Source organism: Melopsittacus undulatus, chromosome 1, assembly GCF_012275295.1.
Source record: "Melopsittacus undulatus isolate bMelUnd1 chromosome 1, bMelUnd1.mat.Z, whole genome shotgun sequence".
In the NCBI taxonomy this organism is placed as follows: Eukaryota; Metazoa; Chordata; class Aves; order Psittaciformes; family Psittaculidae; genus Melopsittacus; species Melopsittacus undulatus.
In genome coordinates, this window is record NC_047527.1 from 98,226,752 (window position 1) to 98,245,341 (window position 18,590).

General features: G+C 50.0%; 1 protein-coding gene across 1 annotated transcript in view; it reads left to right on the forward strand.

Moving 5' to 3' along the window:
• Positions 1-10,191, forward strand: part of CCDC12 (coiled-coil domain containing 12) — a 46,410-nt gene extending 36,219 nt beyond the window's left edge. Inside the window, exons 3-7 of the mRNA XM_031044594.2 lie at positions 6,247-6,326; positions 8,640-8,701; positions 8,802-8,836; positions 9,247-9,323; positions 9,618-10,191. Coding sequence (XP_030900454.1) covers positions 6,247-6,326; positions 8,640-8,701; positions 8,802-8,836; positions 9,247-9,323; positions 9,618-9,697 — 334 coding nt within the window. The 3' untranslated portion in view covers positions 9,698-10,191. The remainder of the gene's footprint in view (positions 1-6,246; positions 6,327-8,639; positions 8,702-8,801; positions 8,837-9,246; positions 9,324-9,617) is intronic.
• The last annotated feature ends 8,399 nt before the right edge of the window (positions 10,192-18,590 follow it).

Genomic DNA, 18,590 nt, shown 5'->3' on the forward strand with positions numbered 1-18,590 from the left:
GTCAGTTAAACTTGCTATACTGTGAATTTTCCCTGGGGAAAAAAAAAGTTAAGGAACCTATAGAAGAAGCTTGAAAATGATGTCTGCTATTTGGTTTGCAATTGGAAGCAGAAAAGGGAAGAGGCATTTTGAGGAGATGTGTGCTGCTGCTGAAGAGCATCTGAGTGATGCCCCAAGGGACATATTTGCTGCCTGGTTTCCAGGAGTCCCAGCATCCCTGCTCCTTTCAGGTTCTTCAGTAGCTTGGCCACAGTCTAATGTGGGCTCCCTCTAGCTTGAGTCCCAGACCTCCTGGGCTGCTGCAGGAGTCTCATGCTTTGCTGTACTTGGTTGTCAGGCTGCCTTGTACCTGCTCCTTCAAACCTTCTTGCACTCACGGAGCACATGGTGGAGCAGAGGAGGGTCCATCAAACCACTGCTCCTTCAAGGATTTGGGAACTTTGCCATATCTTCTGTAGCAGTAACTCCTTTATATGTTTGAGTGTGGCTTTCCAGGACCCCCAGGAGTCAGTGAATTCTGGAGATGCAGAGAAATAAAATGAAATTCTTGTGCTGGTTTCTCTTTAAAGAACAATGTGGAAATGGTTGCTCAGGACATTTGGTTCCAAGCAAGTTGAAATAGCGGTCACAAAAATGGAAGGCTCTGAATATGGGGGCTCTGGAGCAGCTTGAGAAGGTCAAAGGGCAGGAAATTCTCATACCAGATGGTATTTCTCCAGGGTTCTGGAAGAGAAGTTGCCCGAAGTGGCTAAGATAGTTTTGAGAACACCCAGTGTAGTCATCCCTAAACTGCTTCCAAAGAATGGAAGGGCACTTCAGAAACAGTGATCTAGGAGCCTTAGTGTTTGAAACCTCTTAATTTTGGTGATGCAGCTGATACAGGGGTAACCAATGTACAGGGGGGTAATACACAGAAATTGTATAAGGGGGTTAAAGGAATTCCTTTGCTTAAACAAAAGTATTGTCTGTCCTAAGTACCTAACATGCCAAGGCATTGACTACTGATGAGGGGGAGAAGCAGATGCTTAGTTCTCCTGGTAAGGGACAAAAGCAGATGCTTAGCTCTGCTGGTAAGGGACAAAAGCAGATGTTTGGTTCTACTGAGAAGTGGGGGAGAAGCAGACTGGGCATGGACCAAACCCTAAGGCCATGTGGAAAGATTAAAAGGTGAAAAATTTAAGAAGAGGAAGACTAACTTACTTCGTCTTGAAGACCCCTACCCACAAGAGGAAGACTCATTTACTTCATCCTGAGACCCCTGCCCATGACCAGAAGGGGCACTCCGCAGGTGCAAAGGACCTTCCGGCTCATCATAATACGAAGTGGGGATAGATAACAAATATGTATAGGCGTATCGAGTAACCTAATGCATATGGATACCTTAAGAGAATAAATGTAAAGGGAGAACAACCCTGAGGTGTGCATGCTTTGGAGGAGCTATCCCCATGCACCTCGGCGCTGAATGAAAGCATACCTACTTTACAACTTTAATGAGTTGTGCTCATCACAGCAGGGGAAGCATCTTTTTCCCTTAGCTTCATCAGGTGCCTAGCGCTGACACTGAGGAGCACAAGAGTGATGTGAAGGGCTTGGGGAAGATTGAAAGATGAAGAGCCGTGGAGGACACTCACCTCTGATCCTGGGCAGAGTAGGCAGGGTCTGCAGATGCTGCTGGACTCTTGCCTTCTGCTAGTACCTGTCCTGCTGAGGCACACTTGTGTATTTCACCTCCAGAAGCACTAAGAAAGCCGTACTGAGATGTCCTAGCCAGCTTTCCTTGGCCTCTAGTCTTCCCCTCGGAGAGGTAAGACCAGGAAGGTGCCCTTTAAGCAGTCTAGTCAGTGCAGCTCCTAGTGACAGTTTTCTGATAATAACTGTGGGAATCAGGATGCTGTGGCACCTAAGAAATTGCTGTTACAGGGTTACCCATTCCCGTCCTCCTGATGCAAGGACATCAGCGTGTGGGCTCTTCACTAGAAGTCTTAAAACAATCCATTCATCAATTGGGGAAACTCTTTGTTCCATAAAGCCCTTGGGGCTGGAGGAGTAAAGCAAAAAACAAGCTGGGAGGAAGCTTTTAAGTGTCCCGTGCTTTGCATCAAGATAGCTCTTTGCATTCTGTGCATACCCTGCATGCCTTCTTGTTTCCAACCTGCCTGCTTCAAAGAAAACTTAAGGTCTCCTCTTCTTCCCCAGCAAGGAGCTCCAGGCCTGAGTGGAAATTGGATTTGAGGCATTCCTGACGCAAAACAGGGAACATGTCACTCCTGACAGGCCTTTAGGAGATGCTGGAAGGCTGTGTCCATAGTGTCCCTCTGTAATTGCTGCAGCTGCCCAAATCCTCATGTGGTCCTAGGAGCTTCTAGCACAGACCTGCCCTCACCACCAGTTGTAATGGTATAACCACCTCCATTGCTGTCTTACCTTGTTTGGGTTGCAGTGGGCTGGAAAACACTCCACAAGGTGCTCAAGGAATAGGAGATCATCTGGGTTGGGCACATCCTTCATCACTTACAAGGAGTTGGTGGTAAAATCTGGTAGTTGACCGCACATGAACTCGATTTCCCCATAAAGCCAAATGGGTCAAACACAGCTCTTCTCTGTGTGCTCAGCCCTTCCCTATGAGCATGTTAGTGCTGGTGCTTCACCATGATATGCCCTTCATCCCCAGGAGCTGTGCTCCCTAATCTGGCTCCTATGTTCCCATCCTGCTGCAGAGCCTGATGTTAATTCTGAGGTTATTTTTGTTTTCATGGGAACTTGGATAATTCATCAGTTGTGAAGTGCACCAGCTGTCTTCTTGGAATGCAGCACTAGAGGAACCGCTGGTACCTGAACTTTATTTAACCCACCTCTGCAGAAGATCAGCAACTTCTAAATATAAATATATATAGTTAACCTTGCCTGCTTTCAAGTTACTTGGGATAGCACCTCCCTTCTTCTCATCTCTCTGTCTTTACAGCCTCCTGTGTGCAGAAGAAGGGGGAGATGATGGAGCGTGACATTGCTGTTAAGTCCCTGAGCCCCCCAAGGAGGCTGCTGTGGGATTGCTGGGCACCGAGAATTACCAGAGGCAGGTGCAGGAGCCTCTCTTGCCTCACCCAGTTAATTAAAGGGATCAGTTTTTGTTTGTTTTCTCCCAGTGCTCGCAGTTTAAACCCAGCACATGGGTTTAATAAGGAGCTGAAAGCACTGGTGCCAGGCATGGAGGGGGCTGTGTGCAGCTTTGCAGCCCTTCTCCTCTTCACCACCGCTCATCAGCTGCTTCCCCTTCTGCCAGGCCAATGCCACTGCTTGTCCCCATCTGTGGTACACCCTGCCAAGTTGTGCATTGTGGTTTTATTTTCTTTCATCTTGTGGATGAACCTTCAGCAAGCATGAGCAGTGCTGGACTGCAAGTCTTTTGTTTGCAAGCTGAGGTGCAGCTTTCTGGGTGGGAAGAGTGTTGGGAACAGGTTTAAACTCCTAGTTCCTCTTCCTTGTGTGATCCTCAAGTGGTGCCAAAGCCCTGCAATCATGGAATGAAGGGCTGGTCTCCCTACTTGTACCAGGAACCAGACCTCCAGCATGTGTGCCCCTTGAAATTTGGGATCTGAGAGCTTCTGCTGCAAACAGAAGACTTCTTAACGCGCTGCTGGCTTGGCTGTGGCCAAGCAGCCACAGCTCCAACTGCATGTGCAGAATCATAGAATCACAGAATGGTTTGGGTTGGAAGGGACCTTAAAGATGACCTAGTTCCAACCCCCCGACATGAACAGGGATACCTAATGAATTTAAAACATTGCTTGTCAAGATGTAATGGCAACGTTTTGCTAGACCAAAAGGGACAACTTGTTTAGCTCATACCGCTCATTTTAGGTTATTTGATTCTAGGGATCTCTGTTTGGTTCCCTTTTAGCTGCAAATCCTTCTAAATGTAGTAAGCTAAGGAGATCAGGAAGTCTGGAAGATGTTGAAGTTTGTGTTCTGCAGGGTCTGCCACTTTGCCGTATAAAACCCCTCCAGCTTATGCGAGCCAGCCTTTGGTCAGATGTGAGACATCACAGCCTGATGTCCCATTGCCTCCTGAATGAAGTAACTGCTCCTCTTCCTCCCCCAGCCTCCCAGGTTAGAAACAGAATCCTGCTAATTGGAGATTGTCTGTAAAATCACAGAATAACAGTGATTCCTGTGTGCCTGGAGTTGGCATCTCCTGCTGCAAGAAAGTAATTGCTTGATCCTCCATGATCAACCTTCCTGAAAAGAGCTGCTTTTCTGGCTGGGGATTGATGGTGGTCATCACAGGTTAATTTGATAAATCCCTCCTTCCAGGGCATGTGTGTGTAAAAATACATGTGAAACTCTGCACAGCAGCTTGTCTTCATGGGGTAGTTAGTGGTGCTCTTGGCCTGAGGAAGGTAGTGAAGCTACATGCTGATCTCTCCTGTGTTTCTTTTGAGCATCCTTTCTCCCACTGCTGCGGAAATGTGTTCCTGTTTCGTGGTGTTGCATTGATGCAAAGGCTTGGGGGACCTAGGCTTGATGACACGAGAAGTGTCTGTGAGTCTTCTAATCTGTCTGGGCTCTGTTTTCCTGTCTGCTGGCTGCATTTATCTTGCTGAGCTCCATTCATGTCCTTCCACCACAACTGTGGCATCAGCCATGGTGTGGGTTGAACTCTTTGCAAATAGATTCAGCTGCTGGAGGGGGGATGGCATGGGAAGGGTAGGACCTTCCTGTTGTGCTCCAGGAACCACCAAAGTTGTGTGGTTTTTGTGCTTCTCACACATTCAGGGCTATCTGGCTGCTGACTTTCTTCTTCTCACCTCTCTTGTATTGTAGCTTCTTCACCTTTTGTCATTTTTTGCTTTGACTGTAATCCCTTGGGTTGGGTTGTATCTCGCGTGCTTCTCCATCAGTAAACTCTTAGCAGGGAGATGGCCTCAGGTATCAGCTGTCTGCTGGGAGGAAAATGGTAATATTGAACTGTTGATTTTCCTGCCTAATCAAAGCACCTTCCACTGTGTTTGCATCGGGGCTCTCTGCATCCTCCTCTGCAGCGACACAACTGCCCTCATCGCTGCTGAAGGCTTTGCTGACATCTGGGGCCAGAGCACTGCTGGGAAGCAAGTGCCTCAGTTTCTGTTTATAAACTGATTAAACTCATCAACAGTGTTAAATGAATTTAATCTACTTAATTTGCCCTGTGGGCTAGTGTGTTGTTAACTAAGATCCACTGACCTGCAGAGTGCATTGTAGGCATGTGTAAGCAGCTGGAGGTGGGATGGGGTTCTGTGAGCTGGATCCTCAGGGCTTTAGTTGTGGAAATGCCTCTGCTTGAAGCTTGCAAGTTTTGACCTCGAGGAGGAATCAGCTTGGGAGCTCATGTGATTGAGGATGTCTAATGGTTGTCCATTTGAGGACCGGATTATTCAGGAAAAGTGTAAAAAGAACTTGAATAGGGGCAGATTTAACATCTGAGTATCAGGGAGGTGTGTGCCCTGTGGAGGGGGCTGACTGCTGACTTTGAGCTCTTGTGGAGGGAGGTGTAAGGATGGGTGAACGTAGAATCATAAAATCTTAGAGCGGACCCTTAAAGCTCATCCAGTTTCAACCCCCTGCCACAGGCAGGGACACCTTCTACCAGACCAGGTTGCTCCAAGCCCCATCCAGCCTGGCCTTGAACACTGCCAGGGATGGGGCAGCCACAGCTTCTCGGGGCAGACTTCTGTGAAGTTTGGGTATCATCATCCCTGTCTCTGTCAGCTCCACCACCCATTTGCTCGGGAACCTGAATGTACTCCTCTTATTTGCACTGTCAGTTTGTAGTACTGCAGAAGCCTCTCTGGTGACTGAGTAACCACCTTGTATCCCAAATACTCTTTTTTTTCCTTGTCCTTCCTATGTACCCTCCTGGGATAATTTTTTTCCCCTGGTTGTGGATCTCTGGTGTTCCCATACTGAGTCTGTCACTGGGTTGAGACCTAGAAGTGAAGTGGGCTGAAGTTCAGAGCTTTGCAGAGCCACTTGTGTCCATTACCAACCACCTCTGCTTGGCTTGCCAAGACATCACCTTTATCCTGCTGAGCTCTGGCATGACCCTGTCTTTTCTGAATAGCATGGGCTGCTGCCAACTCCTGGCCGCTGCCAACTCCTGGCCGCTGCCTGTAGCTGCTATTGCAGATATGCCCCTCACTATTGAGAGCCCATGGTCTAGGGTGGCAAGGATGTGTCTCACTGCTCTGTGCTCTTCCCTTTCCTCCCCAGGGAGCTCAAACTGCGAAACTATGATCCTGAAGATGAGGAGCTTAAGAAGAGGAAGATGCCCCCAGCCAAGCCAGCCTCAGGTGGGTGCAAGAGTGAGCATGGGAGGTGACACAAAGAAAGACAACAGCAGAGGTGGTGCTGGTGCCTGTGGTGAGGCTCCCTGTGCTTTACTCTCTTCTGGAGGTTTGCAGGCAAGGCAGATCGTAGAATCGCAGACTGGCTTGGGTTGGAAGGGACCTTAAAGCTCATCCAGTTCCAGCCCCCCTGCCACAGACAGGGACACCTTCCACCAGACCAGGTTGCTCCAAGCCCCATCCAACCTGGCCTTGAACACTGCCAGGGATGGGGCAGCCACAGCTTCTTTGGGCAACCTGTGCCAGGGCCTCACCACCCTCACAGGGAAAAACTTCTTCCTCAGATCTCATCTCAATCTCCCCTCTGTCAGTTTAAATCCATTCCCCCTTGTCCTGTCCCTACCTGCCCTTGTCAAAAGCCCCTTTCCAGGGCTCTTATCAGCCCCTTTAGGCACTGGAAGCTGCTCTAAGTTTTCCCCAGAGCTTTCTCCTCTCCAGATTGAACAAGCCCAGCTCTCTCAGCCTGTCTCCATAGGAGAGGTGCTCCAGCCCTCAGAGCGTCTCTGTGGCCTCTTCTGGACTCACTGCAACAGCTCCACGTCCTTCTTGTATTGGAGTCCCAGATCTGGACACAAGGTTGCAGGGGAGCTCTCACCAGAGCAGAGGGGCAGAATCCCCTCCCTCACACAGAGCCCTTTGCAGGGATTGACTGACTGCTGTGATGAGCCTTTCTGTAAGAGCACATCCCATCTCCTTCCCATTCACCAGTCTCCCACACCCGCAGTGTTCCCAGAGAGAATGAGGCAACACTTGTCGTTATGAGGGCAAAATAAACCAGCACAGGACTCTGCATCCAGCCAGCATGGTGCAGAGTGGATGGGTTGTACCTTTCCTTTCCAGAAGTCAGGTGGCCTGGAAACCTCTGTGTTCCTGAACACTTCAGCCGAAGGTGCAAAAGCCACTGGATGTATTCTGCTGGTAGCTTGTTGGTGTGAGGTGTTTAGGTTGTAGATGACTGTCTGCAGCCCTGGAGGGTGATGGCATGTCTGAGCAGCCATGGTGGGAGTGCCGGAGCAATCCCACTGCTGCTGGGTGAGTGTGATGGTTGCGGGCCATGTTGCCTCATCTTCCTCTCACCCATGAGGACTGCACACCCTGTGTTGCACAAGTGGGGTGTGTGTCTGAGCTGAGCACACCGGGTCCAGCCCCACACCAAAGGGTTGACACTCAGGGGAGCCGAGCTCTTGCTGGAGGGTGCTGAAGGAGACTCAGGCGGGTTTTTGTTTGAGCTATCTTTAAACAAATATTAGTCACGAGTCCAGGGTGTTCAGTCTGCTATTTCCTAGTACTGAACCTCAGCACAGCTCTTGAGAGGGAAGCAAAGGGTAGAAGTTCCCTTCATCTTGAAATATTAAGTCCTCCCAGAATAGATCTTTTTAAAAATGCCCTAAATCAAAAGGCTGCCTCTGGGAGCACGGCAGAGATCTGCTGACGCTCTGCTTTCTTGGTACTTTTGTGAAAGTTTGAAATGTCCCCCGATTCTTCCCTGGAGTGTCATTTGGAATTGGGAACAGGAATTTTGGCTCTTTCCAGTAAAACTTGCCCTCTCAGCCAGCCCTTCTTTGGAGCTGCAGTCGCCATTGGCTGCCTTTCCTGTATCTGGAGCATCCAGCCTGTCTGTCCTGGGGCACTTTGTGGGAGGGAGAAGGACAGAAGGGCTGGGGCTCGGTGTGGTTTCATATTAAAAGTGCCTTGGGCATATCCGTTTGCTGGACCAAGATTCCCGCCACAGGGATGTGCTCTCCCTGGTCCCCACACCCCCTCATTGCACAGACACAGTATTGAAGGATGGAGGGCTGTTTGCCATGCAAGCTTTGCCATTATCCCTGGTATCTGCAGACCTTTATGTACAGTTTGGGCTGGAGCTTGATTTCTCCAAGTTGTCTCAGGTGGTGGCCTTGTAAATGAGTCACAGTGAGTCAAATGCCACTTGTGGAGCAGCTGGTCCCTGCAGGTTTTATGGAAAGAGGGCTGGAACCCAGCAGGCGACTTCTTGCTGCTGTTGGCATTTGTGGCATTTAATGGTTGTTGGGTTTGCATCATTTCCAGGTGATTTTTGGGAGTCTCTGAAAGGGTTTGGGTGGTGGGAGTACACATCCTGCTTGTACTCACTTGTGTGTGCCGTGCTCTTAGGGCAAAGATGTTCAAATGGGCTTTTGTGAACCAAGGCCAGAACTCTGGTGGGTTTCCCTGTGCCTTGTCCTCTTGGTGTCCTGCTGCTGCGCCCTGCACTGATGCTGGTCTTGTTCCCCCATCTAGTGGAAGATAAGGTGAAGGACCAGCTGGAGGCTGCCAAGCCAGAGCCCATCATCGACGAGGTGGTATGTATATTGCAAGCCATTCTGTGCTGGGTGCATCTGTCTGTGTCCAGGCTTGAACCTTGCCTGCAGCTCTCACTGGGTGTCTCCTCTTCTTCCCTAGGATCTGGCAAACCTGGCCCCCAGGAAACCAGACTGGTGAGTGCCTGCAGAGCCCTGCTGTGGGGAAAAGGGTGTTGGCATCAGTGGTGGGTTATTATCAGCTTGAGGCTGTCCAGGTTGGGTTAAAACTGCTAGAAATGGGAAATCCAGCCCTGTTTCGAGGAAGATTCAAAGCACAGGACTGTCTTCACTTTTCTTGCTTCCACCAGGTGACTCTGCTCATCCTTCTGAGATGCTTGTCACCATGGTGGCCTCAGTGACAAGGAATGCTAGGGCATTGAGTGGTTTGCCCATCAGAGTGGTCTCCTGATGGGAGACACACTCTGCTCCATGGTGCTCACAGGAGAGAGGAGTTTCTCTTCCACTGGGAAGGGTGTAATGTAGCCCTTGATTTCACATCTGCTGTGGGTGAGGATTTGTTCTGACATTGTCTCTCTCCTCTTCAGGGATTTGAAGCGAGATGTAGCCAAGAAACTGGAGAAGCTGGAGAAGAGGACGCAGAGAGCCATTGCTGAGCTCATAAGTGCGTTATGGTGTCAGAGGGATGGTGTACGTGAGGGTCGCCATTTGTTCCAGAGGGATTACACGATGCTTGCTGGGAGCCTGGTGTCTTGCTGTTGGGCCAGGGAGGCACTGGTGGCTTTCCCAAAAGGGTCTGGGAAGCTGTTGGTCCCACTAGCTTCCCCAAGGCTGCATGCATGCTTGGCTTGCATGGCCAGGGGGATGACCTGTGGGCTCAGGGGTTCATGTCCTTCACCATGTAGCTTCCCCAGTACAGCCAGTTTATCACTAAACCACTGCTGTTTTGCACTTGCAGGAGAGCGGTTGAAAGGGCAGGAGGAGGAGCTGGCATCTGCTGTCGGGTCAGCAAAGCAGGAGGGAAGTGACTCTGACTAAGGAGGTCAATCGGGCAGCCTCGGGCTTGGGATCTGCCAGCAATGCGAATCCTGTTGCTCTCCGGTAGAGACACCTTGCTGGGACATGCTGCTCACCAGCCCTTAGAGACCCAGAGCCATGACTATTTTCCGGAGGACTGGTTCTCTTCTTCCTGCACAAAGATGCCTTTTTCAAGGTGTTTTTTTCTGTGGAAGAGCTGGTGTTAACTGCCAGGTGGGGAACAAAGGGTGATCTTCTCTAGAGAGCTGGCTGTGTGTATTTGTTAACATCCATGGTCAGACCCAACATGTGCAGGATATCTATCCTGGAAGTGACTGAGTGGCTTGGGACCCCATCACTGCTTGATGTTAACTTGCGATTTGTTCTGTTCCTTGAAGTTTCCCGACCCTGCTGGCTGCGCAGTGTGTCTGTGTATATACATCACTTCTATATATTTTGTAATTGACAAAATTTGTTGTTAACAAATCTTTTAATAATAAAACAGTCCCACAGTGGAAGAAGTTGTCCCTTATTCTGCAGAGGGCTGTGTAGAGGCAGCTCATAGAATCCTTGAGCACTTCCAGGGATGGGGCAGCCTCAGCTTCTTTGGCCAACCTGTACCAGTGCCTCCCCACCCTCACAGGGAAGAACTTCCTCACAGAAGCTGATCTAAATCTTCCCTCTGTAGTTTAAAGCCATTCCTTCTTGTCCTGTCCCTACCTGCCCTTGTCAAAAGCCCATCTCCAGCTTTCTCGTCAGCCCCTTTAGGCCCTGGAAGCTGCTCTAAGGTGTCCCTGGACCCTTCTCTTCTCCAGGCTGAACAAGCCCAGCTCTCTCAGCCTGTGTCTGTAGCAAAGGTGCTTCAGCCCTTGGAGCATCTTTGGGGCCTCCTCTGGACTCATTCCAACAGCTCCATGTCTTTCTTGTGTTGTTGCCTCAGAGCTGGATGCAGAGCTGCAGGGGGGATCTCATCAGAGCAGAGTAGAAGGGGAGAATCCCCTCCCTTGACCTGTTGGTCACACTGCTGGTGATGCAGCCCAGGACATGGTTGGTTTCTGGGCTACAAGCACACACTGCTGGGTCATGGTGAGCTTCTTGTCAACAAAGCTCACCTCATCTCTTTTATGTCTGTGGGGACTTCAGACCACTGTTTGATAGTCCCTGTCCATTTCGCTTCCCTGGGATGAGCAGCAGTGGGCTTTTAGGTGGCTGAGCTTGTAGCTACAGCAGTTCTAAGCCCAGCTCCTGGGCTGTGTTGTGGGGTGATGCCAACCCAATTTGGCTGGAAGAAGCAAGGGGGTGGGATGCTGCAAGGCTGACCTTGCACTTTTCCCAGGAACCTTTGCTGTGCCTCTGGGAGGTCTTAAAGGCTGGGTGCTTGGTTAGGCCTGATTGTATGGGCTCCTGAATCCTCTGTGCTTGGTTCAAAGTGTTCTTATCTTGAGGTAAGACATCTGGGGCATATGCCTTTGACAGCAGCATTGACAGAAGAGTTCACGTGTGATAAAAATAACTGTTCCTGTCAATGCACACATCCTGCTGCTTTTAAAACCCTGCTGAAAAGAGCTGCTGGAGGGGGAGAGGTTCTTCATGTGGCAGCAGCCTGCCTTGGAGGTGGGTGGCATTTCTGCCCACGAGCCTGCCTGGAGCCTTGGTGGCTGGAGTGGCCATCTCAGATTATCCCCAGCTGCACCAGCTCTCCACACAGGACACAATCAGTCCCAGTCGAGCTAAATACAGACTGATCAATGCTTGTCCCTCTGCCAGATCTGCTGCTGCTGCAAAACTGCTGTGTGGTTGCATGTGATGAGTAAATTTCGGGGGCTTTCCACCTGCAAGAGCCCCCTTGCTGATTCCAGGTGAAGGGCAAGGAGCGAAGAGCTGGTGAAATGCTCTCTTGATCCTCCAGTTTCCGTGCACAAATGGCCGCTTAAAGCCTCCATCCCTACCTGCCTCTCTTCTTCCTTGGTGTACTGGTTCTTGGTGTACTGGTTAAAGCCTCCTGGTGTACTGGTTAAAGCCTCCATCCCTACCTGCCTCTCTTCTTCCTTGGTGTACTGGTTCTTGGTGTTTGCAGCCGTCCCTGCTGCATCCTCCCCTCAGCCTGTCACCCCTCAGAGGGGCCCTTTCGTGGTACATGAGGCCAACAAAGAGATGGAAACCCGTGGAGCAAGGGGAGATCAGTACCCACCTGACCAGTGAGTATCCAGCACCATGCCAAAGAGTTGATGTGTGGCTGTGGATTCCCTCTGGGCTCTCTAGTGGGAAAGCACTAGCAGTGAAAGCCCAGCCATCTTCCCGAGTGTCATTTTTGTCTTATTTTTACTGTTTTGCTATATTTTACCCTGGACAGGAGGCAGCCAGGTGCCCTCTACTCATGTCTGTGGGCAAGAAACCAAGATCTATCATAGGTGTGAAGGTGACACATAGATGCAGGTGGGTGCTGCATGTCATGGGTGCTCCTGTCCAGCTAAAACTGTGTTGTGGGTCTATCATAGAAATGGAGGTGCATCTGCTCTACAGGGATATTCTTGGCACTGGGCAGACCATGTGGTGATGCTTCAAAAATGCTTAAAAATTAAAAGGACCCAACTTGTGACAGTCTCCAACACCAAAGTGAAGCTGTCGATCAAGATGAGTGTTTGGTGATCACGGGTGTTTGTAGTTAGTTGGTAGTGACCTGCGGCTGTCACGCACCTTAAAGTGCATTTCTCCACTGGGAAGGAAACTGGGGAGTGTGAATATGCATCCTCCAAGTAGCTACAGCTTTGTCTCTGTGAAACGCCCTGTAGATGTCAGCAAATATCTGTGCATAAAACCACGCTACATGCAATCCCAGTACCTGGACCCTGCTCCTCTCTCTGTCTGGCTGCATGGTACCAATGCCACTTTTCCTTTCCTTCTGGACCCAGGCTGATGACCCCTGCTTAGAAATACATGTTTAGTATGAATATGAACATAATGTGCAGGGAACAGTTATCATAGACTCATAGAATCACAGAATGGTTTGGGTTGGAAGGAGCCTTAAAGCTTCCAACCCCCTGCCACAGACAGGGACACCTTCCACCAGACCAGGTTGCTCCAAGCCCCATCCAACCTGGCCTTGAACACTGCCAGGGATGGGGCAGCCACAGCTTCTCTGGGCAACCTGTGCCAGGGCCTCACCACCCTCACAGGGAAGAACTTCTTCCTCACATCTCATCTCAGTCTCCCCTTTGTCAGTTTAAAGCCATTCCCCCTTGTCCTGTCCCTACCTGCCCTTGTCAAAAGCCCCTCTCCAGCTTTCTTGTTGGCCCCTTTAGGCACTGGAAACTGCTCTAAGGTTTCCCTGGAGCCTTCTCCAGTCTGAACAAGCCCAGCTCTCTCAGCCTGTCTCCATTGCAGAGGTGCTCCAGCCCTTGGAGCATCTCTGTAGCCCCTCTGGACTCACTGCAACAGCTCCACGTCCTTCTTAAGTTGGGGGTGCAGAGCTGCATGCAGGACTGCAGGGGGGTCTCACCAGAGCAGGGTAAAGGGGGAGAATCCTTCATCTACTTTGCAGCAGTCAAAGCAGATGGGTTTTCCCTCCATGACTTTAATTCCCTTTATCTCTGATTGCCAGCACAGCTTTCCGGAGCAAACCTGTGCTCCATGCAGCAGCAAGCACCCTTCTCAGCCCTGCATGGGCTGACATTTCTTGAACTCATTTGCAGCAGTGTTTCAACCCTGTAAAATATTTAAACAATTAAAAGCTGCTTTCTCATGCAAGGAAAAGTTTTTTGAAGGGCTTATTTTTGCTGTCAGCTCTCTGTGAAAGTGGGAATGGAAAATCAAGGCATCTCCTTCTAGTACAAGCCAAAATAAAGTGTATTGGCTTTTCCATGTGGAAGGTGTCCTTGCCCATGGCAGGGGGGTTGGAACTGAATGGTCTTTAAGGTCCCTTCCAACACAAACCAGTCTGCAATTCCAGCCTTAAATTCAGCTGGGATCAGCTCTGGACCCCTGGGCTTGCAAATCCAGCTGGGAAGGAGGAGAGGCCTGCTTTCAGGTGGATAATGGGTTCCACAGACCCCAAGCCAGTGCATGGGAGCCTCCCGTCACCACACTTTTGGGAGCATCCCTGCAGCCATCAGAAACACTGACCCAGCTGTGGTCTCTTCTGACTGGAAAATACCTGCTGTGAGCCTTATTTCCTTTGCTTTGCTGAGGAGGCAGATTCTTCCCCCTTGTTCAGATTTTTCTGTAAGCCTTTAAAACAGCGTTTCTCAGCCATGTAGGGAACCCTGCTGCTTTGGGTCCTGTGGGGAGCACGCCTGTAAATAGATAGCTACCCATATCCAAAATGGAGCATGGACACTCCCTTCCCGGTGGGCCACATCACCCAAAGCAGGACACAAGGGGCTGGGCTTGTACTTGGATGAGAGTAGTGGGAAGGAATAGAAGGATCAGGCTCTTTCTCTCTGTAGTGAAGCCTTGCAGTGAAACATTGCTTATCCTGGTGTGGGACTGGGACCCAATCATGAGATGTGGGTCCTGGCATGGGACAGGGATCATAGCATGGACTGGGATCTGGGCAAGATACAGGAATCCCACCATAGGACTGGTGTCCTGACATGGGACAAAGATCTGTGTATAAGACAGGGGTTCTGGCATAGGACTGGGGTCCTGGAATGGGGTTGGGGACCCTGCATACAGCAAGGATCCAAGCATGGGGCTGATGTCCATCTGTGGGACAGGGATCCCAGAATAGGACTGGGGTCCCTATGTGGGAACAGGGTTCCAGCACAGTCCAGCCCTGGGGCTCATATGCAGATCCCAGAGGACTAATTCCTCCTTCCCTGGGACACTCCCTTCCCCAGCCTGGGGTAAAAAGGGAGTGTGTGTGGAAGGGCTGGGAGAACAGTGGCATTTGGGATGTAATACCAAACTCTGCATCCCATGGATTTCATTTATTCCCTGGTTGTGTGGCTGGATGGAGAGGGGTCTTCTCCCTTTCAAAGGTGATGTCCCAAACTTGTGTTTATCCTCTATGCCTTTTAAAATCTCAAACAGTACTTCTCATGGTCAAGAAGCAGTTTTCACTCAATTGGGGGGGGGGGGGATTATGTATTGCAGGTGTTCCATGGACCCACCTGAAGCCCCTTGGACAGCACAGTGCTCTGTGCTCATCCTGCGTCCGAATCCTTGACGTACTGCTGTAGTGGAAACACTTGGATAAAAGGCCCTGGTTTGCTTTGCCCTAGTTTCCCTGGATGACATTGAGACCAGAATTATCTATTTCTCAAGCAAAACAGATCAGAAAGGGCAGGTGAGAATGGCAAGTAAATAACCCAGTGACATAATCCTTTCAGATCCAGGGAAACCGAAGGATTAACGTTTAATCTGTGCCTTTTGGGGAATTTCTCTCGATCAGGGCTGCTGCTCCATGCACACCACCATAGATACCACAGGAGGTGCCTCCGCTGGACAGGGATGTTTTTTCTGTGCTGCTTTTTGATAGGGAAGCGGTGGCCCATGTGGGTCTGCAGGTGTGAGCTGGTCCTTCTGGAAACCTTGGGATGATTTGGGAGAATTTGCTTAATTGTGTCTTCTCCTCCTCCTTCCCCAGAAGCAGAGAGAACAGGTCCCATCTCATGGAAAACCAATGTCTGGCACCCACCCGCACATACCAGAGCTGATACTAATCCTTAGCTGATAATGGTGGCTGTCTGGGGAGATGCAAGGAAAATGAAGCTAGATGTCTGCAGCATCTAGCCCGTTGTTCCATGTGTTGTCCGGAGAGGTTGGGGACACCTCTGAGAGGCTTTAGTCCAATCCCTGCTCAAGCAGGATCAGCTGGGGCAAGTTGCCCTGGACTGTGTCCAATTGGGTTTTGAATATATTCATGTGTGTGATGAAGAAGCAAAGTGCTGGAGAATGGAGCTGCTGCTCGCAGGGCCAGACTGAGGCATCTCAGCTATAAGCTAACCCAGCATGAGACTACTGTGGCTTTGCCAGACTGAGCTGGAACTGTGTGTTTGCCACAAAATGCCACCAAAATGTCATTAGGGACCAGTGAAATCCCTGGCTGGATCTGCATGTTGGACATAGCTTTGCCCTTTGCTGAGATCTCAGGACTCTGGAGGAGATCAAAGAGACATGGGTGAGGATGGAGCTGGCTGGGACAAGGCCAGGGGCTTTGCAATGCTTGAAGCTGAACTCTGCCAAAAATGTCTTTTGTTTTTGGAGTAGGGAGGCCTCAGAAAGACCTACCCATAGGTTTGGGGTGTTTTGCAGGCTGAAGGCTTCAACTGGGGATTGAAAAGCTTCAACTCAAGCAACAGAGCTGGTGCAGAGCCCTGAGACTGACAGTGCAGAGTTACCTGAAGAAAGGTTTCCAAAGGATGACCATCTTGGCTTTCCAAGATGTTCTCACCTCTCCTTTCTATTGGTTATAGGGCTTCACCCCTTGCTGCCTGTCTTCTCCAAGAGGAGAAGGCCTTGCATTTGCGATGTCATTTAGTGGCATAGTTTAGTGCTCATTCCTGGGGTAAAGGTTGGACTTGATGGTTTTCAAGGTCTTTTCCAACCTATTTGATTCTACGGGAAGTGTCAGCCTGGAGCTCTTGATAGCAGCTGGAATATCTCTATAAGTCAGCAGGAGTCAATCAGGCACACAGACATCAATCTCAGCATCCGGCTGTGAATAGCCTGGAGGAAAATTGAATTTATGAGCTGGGGATGCTGAAAGAGAAAGAAAAACAGTGTTTCTACCATCTCAGATCTGAAGATGAACACATCTATTAACACAGTGTAATTCAGCCACCAGGGCTCTTCCTGATAGCAGGCTATCTTGATTATGACTCAGTATTTTATAGGATGCATGTATCTATGTATGTATTAATGAAAAGCAAGTGAAGAAGCCCTGAATACAAATGCAGTTGGGGAGAAGCATCCTGAGCTCCACTCTGGCATCTCTGGGGCTGCTCAGAGGCCGTTCCTCCCATCCTGATGCTGAGCTGAGCCCCAGCAGCACGAAAATGGTTGTGTGCTCCACCAGCACAAAGCCAAAAGCAAAGAACCCCTCATGGGTGTCTAACTTGGTGGTATCCAAATTCTTCCCAGGTTTTACCTTTCCTTGCAGGGAACTGGGTTTTTTTCCCCAGCATGCATTTCTGGCCACCCAAGTTCATTACATTGCTCAGCATACATGTTCTAGTTGTTAGTGGTCTCTGGTTTCTATGTGTTTGTGTGTTATGTATATAATATATATGTATGTTATTTCATTATTTGCAAAGACTTTATCAATTATAGCTGCAGGCACAGCTCTCAGAGCAAGTTTGAGCTCTTGGCTCTGGAGGTGAGGGTTTGTCGTGGTTGTGCTCATCACTTCTTAATAACAGGTTGAATTTCCACCTGGAAATCTGGCCCTTCTCTCCCCAGTTTCACTCCCTGTATCTGCTGTGGTTTTGGGTTGCATCTGTCCCTATTTATCTTCTTCTTGCCCCTTCTCATGATCTTGGTTGACCCTGGAGGACTGTTTTCTGCCTGGCACCTTTGGTAGTGCCCGACAGAGTGTTTGGAGGCAGAGGGAGCCCTGCTCTGTGCAGCTCAGCAAAACCATTGCTTGGTTAGCTTCTTTGGTAACATCTTTCCAATCCCACTGTGCTGCTCTTGCCCACCTGTGAGAATCCTGGATGCAAACTCTGGCTAGAGGTTGAGCAAGGTACGAGTGGAGCAGGGACAGAAGGGGAGTGCACATAGGGTTACATCAATGTGTGAAGGCTGCTCCACCTCCAGGCTCCTGGGCTAAGTTGCATTAAAAGCCCCAGATACATTTTTGGAGTTAAATGTTAACACAAGAGGGTGAAAGGGCTGATTTTGAGAAATAGGAGGGGAGAATACTTCTTCCTGGTCACCGGGACTGAGTTTCCAGGCTGCCCATGGACTCATCCTATGGTACAGCCAAGGAGAAGGACTTGGGGTACTGGTGGATGAAAGAATGGACGTGACCCAACAGTGTGTGCTTGCAGCCCAGAAAAGAGCCACGTGCTGAGCTGCATCACTAGCAGTGTGACCAGCACGAGACTCCCCTTGCAGTCCTACATCCAGCTCCGGGGCCCCCAGCACAAGAGGGTTGTGGAGCTGTTGGAGTGAGCCCAGAGGAGGCCACAAAGATGCTCTGAGGGCTGGAGAAGGGAAACAAGAAAAAACTGGAGAAGGGCTTTTGACAAGGGCAGGTAGGGACAGGACAAGGGGGAATGGATTTAAACTGACAGAGGGGAGATTGAGATGGAATCTGAGGAAGAAGTTCTTCCCTGTGAGGGTGGTGAGGCCCTGGCACAGGGTGCCCACAGAAGCTGTGGCTGCCCCATCCCTGGCAGTGCTCAAGGCCAGGTTGGATGGGGCTTGGAGCAACCTGGTCTGGTGGGAGGTGTCCCTGCCTGTGGCAGGATTGGCTGGAACTGTTTGATCTTTAAATAGGTGTTCTTTAAAGGTTCCTTCCAATGTAAACCATTCTATGATTGTATTCCATGATTCTATGAATAGGTTTATTGCCCATGGAAAGCAGACTGGTGGCATGGGTCTGGAGACAGGCACAGACTGAGACCACATACCCTGCACCTCCTTTAGCAGCAGATGACACACTGCAAAACTCTTCAATACTGACACAGTATTTTCACAGGGTGGCCTCACTGTGGCTTGAGCAGCCCTTGCAATGTGCTCTGCTATGGAAACAGTCCTTTCCCACAGAGGGTGACCTTTCCGGAGGACCCTGCTCTGGCTGTGGGACAGTGTTTGTCATCCCCCGTGCCCACAGCGCAGAACTGTGGGTGCAATGTGAATATTTACCCTCAAAGTGCTTGTGGTACATTTCAGATGTCACATCTCTGCCCTATTCTTTCAGCAAGAGCCTGTTTTCAAATAAACTGTGAATATTTCATGGGCATATTTT